At 36.9% G+C, this 16,439-nt stretch overlaps 1 protein-coding gene across 4 annotated transcripts in view; it reads left to right on the top strand.

The window, feature by feature from the left end:
- LOC128101828 (sodium channel protein type 1 subunit alpha) overlaps positions 1-16,439 on the top strand; it is a 133,207-nt gene that overhangs the window by 66,558 nt on the left and 50,210 nt on the right. For all 4 annotated transcript variants that reach the window (XM_052725224.1, XM_052725223.1, XM_052725225.1 and 1 more), the window contains exons 4-7: positions 2,006-2,093; positions 4,139-4,267; positions 5,885-5,976; positions 6,528-6,797. In XM_052725224.1, coding sequence (XP_052581184.1) covers positions 2,006-2,093; positions 4,139-4,267; positions 5,885-5,976; positions 6,528-6,797 — 579 coding nt within the window. The remainder of the gene's footprint in view (positions 1-2,005; positions 2,094-4,138; positions 4,268-5,884; positions 5,977-6,527; positions 6,798-16,439) is intronic.

Raw genomic sequence — 16,439 nt, 5'->3', positions numbered from 1 at the left:
CAGTCAAAATAATTCCCCAGAGGCATGTAATGAGACCTGTCTCCTGGATGATTCTGGATTTAGTCAGGTTGACAATTGATACAAGTTGTCATACGTGTATTGAATTCCCTAAGTTTTGTACAAGATAATCACATTTATCATTACCATGTATACAGAGTCACATAGAATTTTCAGTGAAATTATATAACAGAAAAAAATCTACTTTCAAAATAGGCTACAGGTTAGTCACAGATATGATATATGCCATTTTAATGGCCCCCCCCACAATGACCTTGTAATCATAGAAGAATCTCAAGAGACTCCAGGATTAGCTAATTTCTCAACTTTTCTGATGATTTATATGCAGTACAGTAGTATTGGGTGCATATCAGATTTAAGCCACTGAATATGATTCCACAGTGCAAAACTGCCTGTTAAGTAAAGACTGAGATGTTCATGAAATGGCTGAAATTGCTCTAAGAGGTTGAAGGGGGCTGGGCTCTGTGGTTCCCACTAGGGTTCAAAGGTTTCTGCAACTAAATTCCAATGTGGGTATTGATCAATGAAAAATAATTTAGAACGAATTTCTTTTGATGACCTTGGTCATAATTAATATAAAATGCTATTATAGGTTTTATAAGGTCATACTAGCAAGATTCAAAAAAATTTACATTCTAAAATCTAAAGAATTGATCAAAGCCATGGGTTTGATTTGTTCCCCCAATACTATAAAAAAGTAACTAAGTAAATAAATAAATAAACTCAAAAAATAATAACATAACGCTATACTAACAAAGGAGGAAGAAAAAATAACAGAAAGCAATAATAACAGTCACAAAAACAATTTTTTAAAAAAAGTAAATGTCATTCTCTTTTTGAGTCAAGTTATTTACAAGAAATTCCTTAATGCTGTCAATAGGCTATTACTGAAAACAAAAGATTTAACACATAAAAAATTTCTATGTTCACTGTTTTAACACTTAAAAGCTTTTCTATCTTAGTTTGTATTTCTAGTGCCATCATGTGGACATTTGATGAAAACTTTCTTTACACCTGATGGTGATGTTCCATTTGGCCAATCATCTGTAGTAGAAAAAGCACCTGATCTTCTAGCAGAAAACGTGTTTGTTAGGATCCTGTATCAACCATCTGTGTTGTCTAGAGCTTAGACATTGTTTCTGTGATTGCTGAAATGTTTTTTAAGGCCACTTTCATAGCCACAATTTTTTACATTTTCTTCATTCAACCTATCACTCCGTGCATATACGCTTCTCTAAGGCATTGTGTACAAGCATTTCCCATGCATTAACTTCTTTAATCTACACAACCAAACAACAAAGTTTGTCCATGGTTAACAGCCGTGTATGAATGTGGGTGGGGACATAGGGAGATAAATGTACATAGAGGACAAGTGACTGGCCCAAGAGCATGTTGCTGTGTAGGATTTCAACTGCATTCAAGTGATGATGAGCCTTGACCTTCAAGAGTGCCCCCTTTTCATCTTCTCCAACAATGTTGTACTTGCATAAACTCACTCAAAACACAGCAACCCAGAACTTGGTACCATACTCTGCTTTGACCATAAGGTATATTCGTTCATAAATTCTGTTACAGAAGAAACTCCAGTGTTACAGAAATACACCTTCCTCAACAATTTACTATTCTAATTGTGTAAATTGATTCAAATTAATGCTTTCTGCTCAAGAAGTTGCAAATCCATATAAGACAGAAATAGAACCCCTGCCCAAGCTCTGTGGGAGGTAATCGTACTGATTTAAAAACAGCTGCAATTATAGCCTGTATTCTTACATCTGCCCATACTCTCATTTAATCTGGAACTGTGGGGGTCACACTATTGTGCATATTTAATCAATGAAGAAAGTGAAATTTAAGGGGATTAGATAATACACAGGCACATGCTTATCCATGACTCATGTTGCACTGAGATTTGGGTCTTTCAGTGTTACTGCTTTTTAAATATAGTACGTGAACTTTCTTTTGTATGTTCCTTAACACTAACTTACATTATTCAGCATGTTAATCATGTGCACTATTTTGACAAACTGTGTGTTTATGACAATGAGCAACCCTCCAGACTGGACAAAGAATGTAGAGTAAGTTCAATTATATATTTTAAATATTTATTCATGGATATGCATTTGAAATGTTGAAACTAGGTTTCAATGTACCCTTTAAATAAAACTGAAGAGCATATATAATAAAGCTATTTGTAGATAGAATTATACAATAAGACAACACTCTCTGAGTCCTAGGCTTAAAAGCATTGGATCTAGGTTTTCCCTTTACCTTGTAGTTGGTAGTTTTGTTTCATTTCGTTTTGTTTTTCAAGACAGGTTTTCTTTATGTAGCCCTAGTAGTCCTGGAACTTACTCTATAGACCAGGCTGGCCTAGAACTCAGAGAGATCCACCTGCCTTTGCCTCCTGAGTGCTGGGATTAAAGTTGTAAACCACTGAACCCAACATCATAGTTAATAGCTAACAGAAGTCTAAGAGAGTATTCAGTGGTTTTCTTTTAGGATCTAGTATTTGAGAAAAGGCAATGAAAATAATTGCAGAAAGATAAACAAGATATATGCTAGGCGTTCATTCCAGACAAACTCCACATTAATTTGGTTAGTTAAGAATCAAAAAAGTTAAGCTGTAAATGCTACATTTAAAATAACATTGAACCGGGCGTGGTGGCGCACGCCTTTAATCCCAGCACTTGGGAGGCAGAGCCAGGTGGATCTCTGTGAGTTCGAGGCCAGCCTGGGCTACCAAGTGAGTCCCAGGAAAGGCGCAAAGCTACACAGAGAAACCCTGTCTCGAAAGACCAAAAAAAATAAATAAATAAATAACATTGAGTCTCATTAGCATTAGGCATTCATATATCATTCAGCTTTATAACTACTTCACGTGTAATCATCAAGAACTTGACTAAAATTTCAGGATTATAAAACTTGGAAATTCAGTTGATTGAAGGCTAAACAGACAACTGAAAGTTCTGGTAGCATTTTCAAACACTGGAAGCATTACGAATGATATTGACCATCTCTCCATGCTGGGGATGCCATTGGAGAAGAGAGGCATAGTTTGTGATAACTTGAGCTATGGCTGTTCCAGTCTGAGCGATTTTACCTGCTCACACTGCCCAGCTTCTGACCCTATGACTCTCTGGCTGCTGACTCTAACACACACACAATATTCCCAAAGCCTCTTCTTTCAATTCTTCTAGATGGGAGCCCATGAGAAAATGAACAGATTCTGAAAAAAAAAAAAACAGAAAAAAAAAATAAGCCATGTATAGGATGGACTCTGAAAGTATTTAAGTTAACATGCAAGACACACACACACAACTAACTAAATACAACAAATCTTTTAAAAAATTGAGATTGAGATTTTTTTCCTTCTGAAGGAGAATCATATTATGCTTCTTCGTGTCATTGATTGTCTATTCCAACCCGTGGCCTTACCGGCTAACTCTCAGGAGACTCTGCTTCTGTTGACGACAAGCCCTTTTAGAAAGTAGCTAGACTGACTGTGCATGGCGTGTATTTCTCACACTGCTCTAACAGTAGCTTAAACAATGACCCTTTGGGCAGTAGGTATTTGTTCTAGTTCCATTTCTGTTGCTACTATACAATAACTTGACAAATCAACTTAAGGGAAAGAGGGTTTCTTTTAGTTCACAACTCTAGATTTCACTGTTATTTCAAGAAAGTCGAAGCAGGAGCTTGATGCGGCTGGTGGCATCACATTCACAGGCAAGACCAGAGACAGAACAAACATGGGCATGCTTAGTACTCAGCTAGTCTTCCTTACTCTTCTACAGCCCAGAGCCCCAAATCAAGGAATGGGACTGCCTGGTTTCAAGGTGGGGCTTCCCCTATCAGTTAAGGCAGTCAATGTGCCCACAAGCCAGCCGGAGCTAGCCAAGCACACACTGAGACTCTCTTCCCTGGAGATTATAGGTTTTGTCAAATTGACTTTTTAAGCTAACCATCAAAGAAGTCAAGTTTAAATTAATGTGGTGTTTTATTTTTGTGGAATGAAGATCAAGTGGCTTAGTTTTCTTTTCTAAAAAAGAATATTAGGAAACTGATGTACTCTGAGTGAAAACTACAATGTCCTTAACTCTTGTTGACTACTTTTTTCTAGATACACCTTCACAGGAATATATACTTTTGAATCACTAATAAAAATTATTGCAAGGGGTTTCTGTTTAGAAGATTTTACTTTCCTTCGTGATCCATGGAACTGGCTTGACTTCACTGTCATTACATTTGCGTAAGTGCCTTTTTCTGGGAAACTTCAGAGAATATAGTTTGGTTTTCTGTCCAAGCTCAGATTTTTAAACAGTATGCTTTAATGGTAAATCATGCTGGAATGATTTAGGCAACGGAACTCTATGTTTTAATGTTTACCTCAAAAGAGTAAGGCCATTCCACTGTTCCATGTGGAGTAGTTGCAACAACAATTTTAATACCAATGATGGTCTATCTGAAATTTTCTTATCACACAAACATCCCATGAGTTAGAAATGTAAACTATTTTCATCTGACTTGGAAGATGGTTTTATAACTCACAGCAGCAAAACGTGTACTGGCTCTGCTCATTTGCACTGATCTTTCTTATCCATGCTGTGCACACTCCTTCCATAGTTTCTTTTGTTAGCTTTGTGGAATAGTAGAAAGCAAGTAGTCATGCATCAAAATATGCTGAAAATAAGATCACAGGACAAAAAGAAATTCAGTGCATTATAAACTTGCTAAATTGCTATTTTATGAGCCAAATGATCTCTAAGGATTATAAGCAGATACACCCTACCTCTATTTCCCTTCGGACTCGTTTCTTATTCTTCCTCTCATCTCTCTCTTTATGACCTTCTTTATTTTTATTCAACATAAACCTTTCAATTCACACTGGTTCTATGCTCATTTCGCATTTCCCTGTCTTCTCTCTTTTGCAAGTGATGAACAGCCTCCAGAAAGAGAAGCTGAAAGTAACAGGAATAGGTGAAAGTAGGTATGGAGGACAGTGAACTAACACCACTTACCCTATCTTTGGCAGCTGACTTTCTGGGCATCAGCAGGTCTGAAGGAGTATGTAAGAGGAGAGATGGTACTGATATGCTCAGAAATGTCAATACTGGCTGTCTAGTCTTAATTTTATAACTTTATATTGGATCAGGATATGCAATCCTTCCCCGTGCCTTTCAATCACAACTTACAGGATGGTATTTAGGACTTCTCTTTCTTAAAAATAAAACAGAAATAATGACACAGCAGCAGTGGGCCACAGAAGATGCTATTGTTAATTTATCCAATTTCTATTCAAACGTTATATTAGGAAATACTGTCTTCAACAATAGGACAATAGACAATCTATTATAATAGCTAAATTTCTGTTGGATGATTTCACATATTATTTCTTTTCCAATGGAAACCATAGCCCATGGCTTGTTTACTCTTTAATTAGTTTTCCCAAATCACATACAATTTTGATTATCTTGCTTTCCAAATGGCATCAAGGATGTGTATTTTATGAAATTTACATTTAGTTAATGGTATTTATTATGATAATAAGGCTACAGTGATGAATTCTAAACTTTAATTTGCAACTTGCACTACTACCATTTAAAAACAGCAAAAGATCTTCATAAAAGTGCCAGTTAAACATTAAGTCCCTCTAAATCTTCAATTTTGATTTAACTCTACAGGTGAGTAACAGTTTGTAAGCCTGGGTAATTTTCAGCTTTACACACTCTTAGAGCACTGAGTCTAAAAACTATTTCATCAATTCTAGGTAAGATGTGATTAGTATAAAGCATAAGGTAATTAATTGTACCTACAAATCTCATCTTGCATCCTGTTACTATGTTTGTGTGTGAACTCCCCACTACAGATATGTGACAGAGTTTGTGGACCTGGGCAATGTCTCAGCGTTGAGAACATTCAGAGTTCTTCGAGCATTGAAAACTATTTCAGTCATTCCAGGTGAGAACTATGTGTAAGAGTCTAAGTTATTCACTGAGTTAACTCTGGGACTTTTCCAACTGGGCCTCCTTGCTTGGCATTCATCATTACAGAAAGCCAAGAATCGTAAGAGAGAGTGCTTCACATAATATCACTCTTACTGTTCCTACAGGTTTTATCAGCTTTTGTATTTAATGGATAGACACTCTAATATGCATTCCAAGTAGTTTCTACTTTAAAATGTATTTTGTAATGTCAATGTTATGAAGGATTTATTTCCTATTATATATATATTAAATTTTATTCATTATACCTATTGATACTTGTGTGAAACAATCTTATTCTTTTCTAACAAAAGACAAATTATATGATAATAAAGAATAACCTACACCAGCATGGAAGATTTGTTTTAAAATTAAGTATTACTCTAAATTATTTTTATATCAGAAATTTACCTGCCATTGGCAGCATTTTGGACTTATACAATGACTCAATTGTTTCAAGAGAATTGTGTGAAGGATTTATTACTTCAGATGTTTAGGGCTTCGTAGTAATAAACTTCTCTCTTTCAGGACTGAAGACCATCGTAGGGGCCCTGATCCAGTCTGTAAAAAAGTTGTCTGACGTCATGATCCTCACTGTGTTCTGTCTGAGTGTCTTTGCTCTAATTGGGCTGCAGCTCTTCATGGGCAACCTGAGGAATAAATGTGTGCAATGGCCTCCCACCAACGCTTCCCTTGAGGAACATAGCATAGAGAGGAATGTGACTCGAGATTATAACGGCACACTTGTAAATGAAACCGTGTTTGAGTTTGACTGGAAATCATATATTCAAGACTCAAGTAAGAATTACCATTCTGTGTATTTATTCTTTCAATGTTTGCCTTCTGTCTATTCATGGACTAGTAAAAGATGAACACAAGGAAGTTGTCATCACTTAGAAAATTATCTGATGAAACTTCTTAAAATATTTAAACCTATGTTATTGTTTGGCATTTCTTTCTCCTGGATATTGTTTGTTTGCTTTGACAAGAACACTAATGATCTAACCCAGGACTTTGCACAAGTTGAGCTGGTACTGTACTACCGAGCCACACCCCTAGCCATTTGGATGTTTCTTTTCTTTCTTTCTTTCTTTTTTTAACTTTTGATAGTTGAAAACACCTTTATTTTGCCTTTACTCTTTACTACTGAAATTTGTTGGAAGTGTTCCGTTTCACTGTCAGAGGTTGGGGGCTTCACAAATACGGTAGGATAAGATAATCGATAGCACATGAAGACACTAAGTGCCTGTCACCCAGACCTGCTGGCTGCTAAAATTTGACTCTGTCTCTTCTTTTACATTACATTACAGACACTTTTTACCATAATGCTTTAAAGAAAATTCCAGGAAGCATACAGTTTCATTCATGAACACTTTAGAATACAACCTCTAACATAAAGTACAGAGGACTTTAAAGAGAGAATGTGTGTATTTTTACTATACATTTTGAAAGTCCCCCTGTTTGTCTCCAAAGTAACCATATTATTGCAGTTATACTAGGAAAGGGACTCTGCTTTGTAATCACTATGTTTCTTCATAACCTTGGGCAAATGGTTTTAATGTTTATTTAGGGGGCTCACGATGTTCACAATATGCTAAATTGCCAGTATGTTTCTTAATAATAGGCCATTTGTATGTTTCTTAATAATAATAAGAATTGTGTTAAGCAGCTTATCCATGGTTTACACACATATAATGTTTAATTTTATAACTATTCTAATTCTTACTGTTTAATACTACACTCTTTTGTGTCGTCATGTAGGAAGCTAACGAATTCAGTTAGGGAGAATTTTCCTAGAATACTCCATCAGTGTACATTCCTCAAATGACAGCCGTTCAGCAAAAGAAAATATAGTTTGTGAAAACCCTTTGCTAAATATGGCCACTAAAAATTACTGTGGCAACCTGGACTGTGCAAGGATACAGGGAAATATTGGTGACAACACATGGCTTAGTACATGATGAGATATTTTTTGTACACACAGGTACATCCATTCAAACATGTGAACCCACAAAAAAAAGAGATAATAATTTATTTATAAACATGGGAATCAAAAGTATATCCTGAAATTATTATAATAATTTCTCTTTTATTCCAAAAAGTTTTTTAAAAATTTAAATTTATTTATTTATTTTACATCCCAACTGCAGTTTCCCCTCTCTCTTCTTCTCCCAGTCCCTCCCCCCACTTCCCCTCTGCCCACCCCAATCCTTTCCTCCTCCATTTCTACTCAGAAAAGGGCAGACCTCTGATGGATATCAACAAAACATGGCATATCAAGTTGCAGTAGGACAAGGCAAACCAATGTGAGGAATAGGGTCCCAAAAGCAGGCAGCAAGATCAGAGACAACCTCTGTTCCCACTGTTACAAGTCCCACAACAAAACCAAACTATATAACTGTCACATAGATGCTGAGGGCGTGCATCAGTCCTATGCAAGCTCCCTGGTTGTTGGTTCAGTCTCTGTAAGCTCCTATGAGCCCAGGTCAGTTAAGTCTGTGGGTTTTCTTGTGATGTCCTTGACCCCTCTGGCTCCTCCGATCCTTCCTCCCTCTCTTCAGCAGGATTCCCTGAGCTCTGTCTAATGTTTAGCTGTGGGTCTCTGCTTCTGTTTCCACCAGTTGCTGGATGAAGCCTCTCTGATGACAATTGGGCTAGTCACCAACCTATGAGTGCAGCAGAATATCATTAGGCATCATTACATTACATTTTTTTTCCGCCAGTCCTGTTTGGTTCTATCGTGGGTCTCTGGGTCATCCAGCTTCTGCTTCCTGGTGCTCCAGTCTGTGTCAGGGGTGGGCTTACTTTTGTGTCATGGGTCTGTGGCTGGCACAGTCATTGATTGGCCACTCCTACAATCTCTGTAACACCCTTACTCCAGCACATCTCATAGGCAGGACAGACTGTACGTCGAAGGTTATGTGAGTGGGTTGGTGTCCCAATCCCTTCCCTGGAAATCTTGCCTGGTCACAGGAGATGGTCAGTTCAGGATACATGTGCCCTGTTGCTCAGAGTCTTAGCTGGGGTCATCCTTTTAGATTTCTGGGAATTTCCACATTCCAGGTTTCTGCCTCACCCTGAAGTGCCCCATGTATCCAGTCCCTCTCTCAGTACTCTCCCCTCCACTGCTCCCCCACCTAGTCCCTCATGTTCCCATCTCCACCTATCCCCAGCGCACCTACAAAAAATCTCTTCTATTTCCCTTCCCAGGAAGATCCAGGCATCCCCCTTGATCCCTCCTTGTTACCTAGCCTCTCTGAGTCTGTGGATTGTAGCATGGTTATCCTTTACTTTACAGCTAATATCCACTTATGAGTGAGTACATACCATGATTGTCTTTCTGGAACTGGGTTACCTCACTCGGAATGGTTTTTTCCTAATTCCATCCATTTGCCTGCAAATTCCATGATGTCATCGTTTTAAACAACTGAGTAATACTCCATTATGTAAATGTACCATGTTTTCTTTATCCATTCTTCAGTTGGGGGATATCTAGGTTGTTTCTAGGTTCTGGTTAATAAGAGTAAAGTTAATATGAACATAGCTGAGCAACTATCCTTGTAGTATGATGGAGCATCCTTTGGTATATGCCCAAGAGTGGTATAGCTTGGTCTCAGGGTAGATGAATTTCCAATTTTCTGAAATACCATCCTATTGATTTCCAAAGGGGCTGTACAAGTTTGCACTACCACTAGCAACAGCAGAGTGTTCCCCTTGCTCCACATCCTCTCCAGCATGAGCTGTCACTTGAGTTTTAGGTCCTAGCCATTCTGACAAGTGTAAGAAAGAATCTCAGAGTCATTATGATTTCCATTTCCCTGATGGATAAGGATGTTGATTTCTTTAAGTGCTTCTCAGCCATTTGAGATTCTGCTGTCAAGAATTCTATGATTATATCTGTACCCCATTTTTAAATTGGATTATTTGGTTTGATGTCTAGTTTTTTGTGTTCTTTATGTAATTTGGAAGTCAGCCCTCTGTCAGATATGGAGTTAAGGAAGATCTTTTCCCATTCTGTAGACTGCCATTTTGTCCTCTTGACAGTGTCCTTAGTTTACAGAAACTTTTCAGTTTCATGAGATCCCATTTTATTAATTGCCGATCTTAGTGTCAGTGCTACTGGCATTCTATTCAGGAAGTTGTCTCCTGTGACAATGCATTCCAGGCTATTTCCCACTTTATCTTCTATCAGGCTCATTGTATCTGGATTTACATTGAGATATTTGGTCCACTTGAACTTGAGTTTCATGCAGGATGATAGATATGGATCTATTTGCATTCTTCTACATGCTAACATCCAGTTGTACCAGCATCATTTGTTAAAGATGCTTTCTTTTTTTCAATTGCATAATTTGGCTTCTTTATCAAAAATCAAATGTTCATCGGTGAGTGGATTTATGTCTGAATCTTCAATTCAATTCCATTCCATTGATCCACATGTCTGTTTTATGTCAGTACCATGCAGTTTTATTACTATAGCTCTTAGAGCTTGGAATCAAGGATGGTGATACCTATGGAAGTTCTTTTATTCTACAGGGTTGTTTTAGCTATTCTAGGGTGTTTTTTTTTTTTTGGTTTTTCCATATGAAGCTCAATATTGTTCTTTCAAGGTTGGTAAAGAATTATGTTGGGATTTTGATGGGGATTGTTTTGAACCTATAGATTGCTTTTGGTAAAATGGACATTTTTACTATGTTAATCTGACTGATCCATGAGCATGGGAGATCCTTCCATCTTCTGATATCTTCTCCAATTTCTTTCTTCAAAGACTTGAAGTTCTTGTCAAACAGGTCTTCCCCATGTTTGGTTAGAGTTACACCAAGATGCTTTATATTCTTTGTGGCTATTGTGAAGGGTGGTGTTTCCCTGATTTCTTTATCAGCCCGTTTATCATTGTACATGGGAAGGCTACTGTTTTGTTTCTGGTTTTTTGTTTGTTTTGTTTTTGTTTTAATCTCATATCCAGCCGCTTCACTATTGGTGTTTATCAGTTGTAGGAGTTCCCTAGGAGAATTTTTTTGGTTGCTTATGTATACTATTGTATCATCTACAATTAGTGATACTTCTTCCTTTCCAATTTGTATCCCCTTGATCTCTGCTAGTTGACTTATTGCTCTAGCTAGAACTTATATGAAGAAAGTGGACAGCCTTGTCTTTTTCATGGTTTTAGTGGAATTGCTTTGAGTTTCTTTCCATTTAATTTGATGTTGGTTGTTGTCTTGTTGTATATTGTATTTATTATGTTTAGGTATGTCCCTTTTATCCCTGATCTCTTCAAGACTTTTCTCATGAAGAAGTGCTGGGTTTTCCAAAGGCTTTTTTAGGATCTAATGAGATGATTATGTGGGTTTTTTTTCTTCAGTTTGTTTATATGGTGGTATACATTGATGGATTTTCATATGTTGAACCATCTCTGCATCTCTGGGATGAAACCTGCTTCATTGTAGTGGATATTTTTTAATGTGTTTTTTGATTCGGTTTGCCAGTATTTGTTGAATATTTTTACATCATGTTCATGAGGGAAATTGGTCTGTAATTCTCTATCTTTGTTGAGTCTTTGTGTGGTTTGAGTATCAGAGTGACTGTGGTCTCATAAAAAGAATTTGGCAATGTTTCTTCTGTTTCTATTTTGTAGAACAACTTGAGGAGTATTGGTATCAGCCCTTCTTTGAAAGTTTAGCAGAGTGCTGAGTTAAAACTATCTGGTCTTGGGCTTTTTTTGTTGGGGGGGGACTTTTAATGACTGCTTCTATTTCCTTATAGTTCTACTTAAATTATTTATCTGATCTTGATTTAATTTTGGTAATTGGTATCTATCAAGACTCCCTATGGAAGGCTATATATTTTCAGAGGAAGGGATGTAGGGTGGGCTGAAGGGGAAGTTTGGGATGGGGGAGCAGGAGGAGGGATGAGGGAGGGATCTGTGTTTGGTATGAGGAATGAATAAAAAAATTCTTTTCTTTAATGTCGAATGCCATTTATTGAAGGAGGGAGGAGGTCTTAAAAACAGGCTTACAGCACAATGGGAGAACCCTGGAGGGCAGAAGTTTGCTACCATGTTTTACAATCTTGCATCTAAGCTGTTAACTCCCATTATGCAGGATACACAGACAAGGAACTTCCCTTAAGCATTCACGAGGGTAGAACCCGGCAGGGACTTAGCATAGGGAGAATATCAAGTTCAAGGTCAGCAAGCAAGGCAACAGTTACCCGAAACGGGGGCCAGGCACCTACAGGTCACTCTTTTACTAAAAAATGAGCTTCTGATTTAGGTTGCGTGGGATGTCAGCAAGTCTCCTTACCTGTCATGGAGACACCTGCCCAGGCCACACAGGCACTCTGTCTTAGGTTGGTAAAATTTGTTCATTTCTTTAAGATTTTCCAATTTTGTGGAGTACAGGTTTTTGAAGTATGACCATTATGATTCTCTGGACTTCCTCAGTGTTTATTGTTATGTCCCCCCTTTTTTCTGACTTTTATTTTCTGACTACTGGTTATCTCCAGTAGTCCATGAGAAATTTTTTATTCATTCCTCATACCAACCACAGATCCCTCCCTCATCCCTCCTCCTGCTCCCCCATCCCAAACTTCCCCTTCAGCCCACCCTACATCCCTTCCTCTGAAAATATATAGCCTTCCATGGGGATATTCTCGCTATGTCTTTTAGTTAGTTTGAATAAGGGTTTGTCTATTTTGTTGGCTTTCTCAAAGAACCAGCTCTTTGTTTCACTGATTATTTATATTGATTTCTATTTTATTGATTTCAGCTGTGAGTTTGATTATTTGCTGCCATCTACTCCTCTTAAGTTTGTTTCTTTTTGTTCTAGAGCTTTCAGGTGTGTTGTTAAGTTGCTAGTCTGAGCTCTCTCCAAATTCTTTATGAAGGCACTTAGTGCTATGAACCTTAGTACTGCTTTCATTGTGTCCTATAAGTTTGGGTATGTTATGCATTCATTTTCAATAAATTCTACGAAGTCTTTAATTTCTTTCTTTATCTCTTCCTTGACACAGTGGAAATTCAGTAGAGAGTTGTTCAGTTTCCATGAGTTTGTAGGCATACTGTTATTGTTGAAATCCAACTTTAATCCATGGTGGTCTGATAGGATGCAGGAGTTTTTGTTCAATTTTCTTGTATCTGTTGAGACTTGCTTTGTGACCAAGCATGTGGTCAGTTTTGGAGAATCCTCCATGAGATGCTATGAAGAAAGTATATTCTTTTGTGCCTGAGTGAAATGTTCTGTAGATATGTTAGGTCCATTTGGGTCATAATTTCTGTTATCTCCAGTAGTTCTGTTTAGTTTTTGTCTATATGATATTTCATTGGTGAGAGTTGGGTATTAAAGTTTCCCAATATTGATGCATATGGGTCAATGTGTGATTTAAGCTTTAGTAGTATTTCCTTTACAAATGTGGGTGCCCTTGTATTTAGAGCATAGATGTTGAGAATTGAGATGTCATCTTGGTCAATTTTTCCTTTGATGAGTCTGAAGTGTCTTTCTTAATCTCTTTTGATTAATTTTGGCTTGAAGTCTATTTTGTTAGGTATTAAAGTAGCTAGACCAGTTTGTTTATTGGAGCCATTTGATTAGAAAGTCTTTTTCTAACCCTTTACTCAGAGGTAATGTCTATCTTTGATGTTGAGGCATTTTTCTTGTATGTAAAAGAAGGATGGATCTTATTTTCACATCTATTCTGTTTAACTGTTGTTTTTTAATTTGGGAATTGAGTCCACTGATATTTAGAGATATCAATGACCAACAACTATTGATGCCTACTATTTTGTTGTAGTTGTTGATAGTGGAAGTGTGTGTGTGTGTGTGTGTGTGTGTGTGTGTGTGTGTGTGTGTGTATGTATTACTTCTTTGCATTATGCTGGTGAAAGATTACTTATTGTCTGAGTTTTCATGGGTGTAGTTAACCTCCTTGGGCTGGAATTTTCCTTCTGGTACCTTCTGTATGGCTGGATTTGTGGACAGATATTATTTAAATTTGACTTTGCCATAAAATATCTTGTTTTCTCCGACTATGGTGATAGAAAGTTTTACTGGGTATAACAGTCTGTGCTGGCTTCTTTAGTTTCTTAGAGTCTGCAACACATCTGTTCAGGTCCTTCTAACTTTTGGGGTCTCCAATGAGAAGTCAGGTATAATTCTAATAGGTCTGCCTTTGTATGTTATTTGGCCTTTTTCTCCTACAGCTTTTAATATTCTTTCTTTGTTCTTTGTTTTAGGTGTTTTCATTATTATGTGGTGAGGGTTGTTTCATCTCTGGTCCTATCTATCTGGTGCTCTGTAAGCTTCTTATACCTTTATAGTCATGTCCTTCTTTAGGTTAGGAAAATTTTCTTTTCTTTTTTTTGGGAAAATTTTCTATGATTTTGTTAAAAATATTTCCTTGGTCTTTGACTTGATTATCTTCTCCTGCTTCTATTTCTATTATTCTTAGGCTTGGTCTTTTCATATTGTTGCAGATTTCCAGGATGTTTTGTGTCAGGAATTTTTTAGATTTAACATTTTCTTTTACTGATGAATCTCTTTCTTCTATTTTATCTTCAATACCTGAGACTCTCTCTCCCATCTCTTGTATTCTGTTGGTAATGCTTACATCTGTACTTCCTGTTCATTTACCTAGGTATTCCATTTCCAGAATTCCCTCAGTTTGTTTTTTTATTGCTTCTATTTCCATTTTAAGGTCTTGAACAGTTTTACTGGTTTCTGTCAATTATTTGTTGCTTAGTTTTCTTGACATTCTTTAAGAGATTTATTGATTTCATACAATTTTTTATTATCTTTTCCTGGATTTGTTTAAGAGATTTATTCATTTCCTCTTTAAAGACCTTTATCATCACCATAAAGTTGATTTTAAGGTTGTTTTCTTATGCATCAGCTGTGCTAGAATATTTGGGACTGCAGTAGTGGGATGGCTGGGCACTAGCAATGACATATTACCTTGGCTGTTGTTGATTGTGTTCTTACAGTTAAAGTTTAGGCATCTAGATTTGGAGTTATAGGTCTACGTGCCAATTTCTGGATTTATTTTTGTTGGACAGGTGTTTTCTGCCTTGCTTTCTGTTTCCTCTCTGGCATTCTGGCTGTGAGCAGAGAATCTCCATCTGCATTGGGGACTGGACTTCTGATGGCCTGGATGGCCTCTAGTCCAGCAGGGGTTTGCTGCCCAAGTTTAGGGCTAGAGTTCTGGCTATGTGCATAGTTACTGACCTGGCTGGCAGTCCTCTGGGGTTCATCTGGTCTGGCTTCTGCCTAATTTTCAGGGAGTTGGCCTGGTCTCTGAGGTTCAGGATGCTGGCCTGGCCAGCCTCTGATGGGACAGAAGGCTTCTGGTTTTCAGGAAGTTGGCCTGGCCTCTGATGAGATATAAGGCTTCCATCAGAGGTGTGTGTTAGAATATGGTCTGATTCCAAAAGTTTTAAAAACCTAAAAACCCTATGCCAGATTCTTCGGTCCATGTTTGGAAATATAAATGATGCTTTCCCTTATTTTCCCTGTATCCTTTATAATATCATATGTAATGAATTTCTCTGGAAAATTAGCATTTGGGAAGTATTTTTTTTTACAAAAATCCAATAATGATTATTTAATCCAATGTGTTCTGTATTTCTGTCATCCCTATCTGTCCATTCAGTAAACTTCACTGAAAGACTACAAAGTCCAATGCAAGCAATAGTGAATAATGAGTGTGGCTTTATTTTTAGTATTGATAGTACTTTGAATAAGTGGGTACAATCATAGTGAGTATACTGAGAATATCATGTGTGTACATGCTACTTGATACATGGTGAGGGGGGGGGTTCTTCATTGTCAATCTTTGATGGGAAAGAAATGAATGGTTGAGGAAAGCCTTGAAGACATGGTTTCTTAAGTTGCTACTGAAAGGAAGGAGAGACTTATTAAAACTGAGAAACAGTGATATGATGCAATGCTCACCTATTCTAATTGTTTTTCTAAAATTTTCATTTATTTGTAAAAAATAGCATTTGTTTTCATTCCATTCTAAAATATTTCATTTCATTATAATATTCATATAGTTGATCGAGTTTATGAATCACTATAAGCTACTAGAATTCTAGAATCTGATAAATGTAAATTATGATTAATTTTAAGAATTTACTAATGATATTACATATGGAAGGGAAACAGGAAAATATATCATCTTTTTATTTTGAAATATGTAGTAATTTCGAGATGCCTGTCATTCTAATCTCCTTCTGCTGGTGACACTTATTTATTTCATGAAAGTAGAAAATACTGAAACATTCCCATAAATGTCCCATGAGTACACATGGTTGTCACTAATTTTACATTAACGATGAAGAAAATCTTGTACCATTGAGTATCAATACCCTTAATATAATAGTAAGATTTGAAGGGAGAAAGGGGAAAAACTCCTGTGTTTAAGTGAATAATGTGTTATGCTTAAAAT

This window comes from Peromyscus californicus, unplaced genomic scaffold (assembly GCF_007827085.1).
Source record: "Peromyscus californicus insignis strain IS unplaced genomic scaffold, ASM782708v3 Scaffold_7__1_contigs__length_154581171, whole genome shotgun sequence".
Classification (NCBI taxonomy): Eukaryota; Metazoa; Chordata; class Mammalia; order Rodentia; family Cricetidae; genus Peromyscus; species Peromyscus californicus.
Note: the sequence above shows the minus strand (reverse complement) of the source record. Positions and strands in the feature narration are given on the sequence as shown.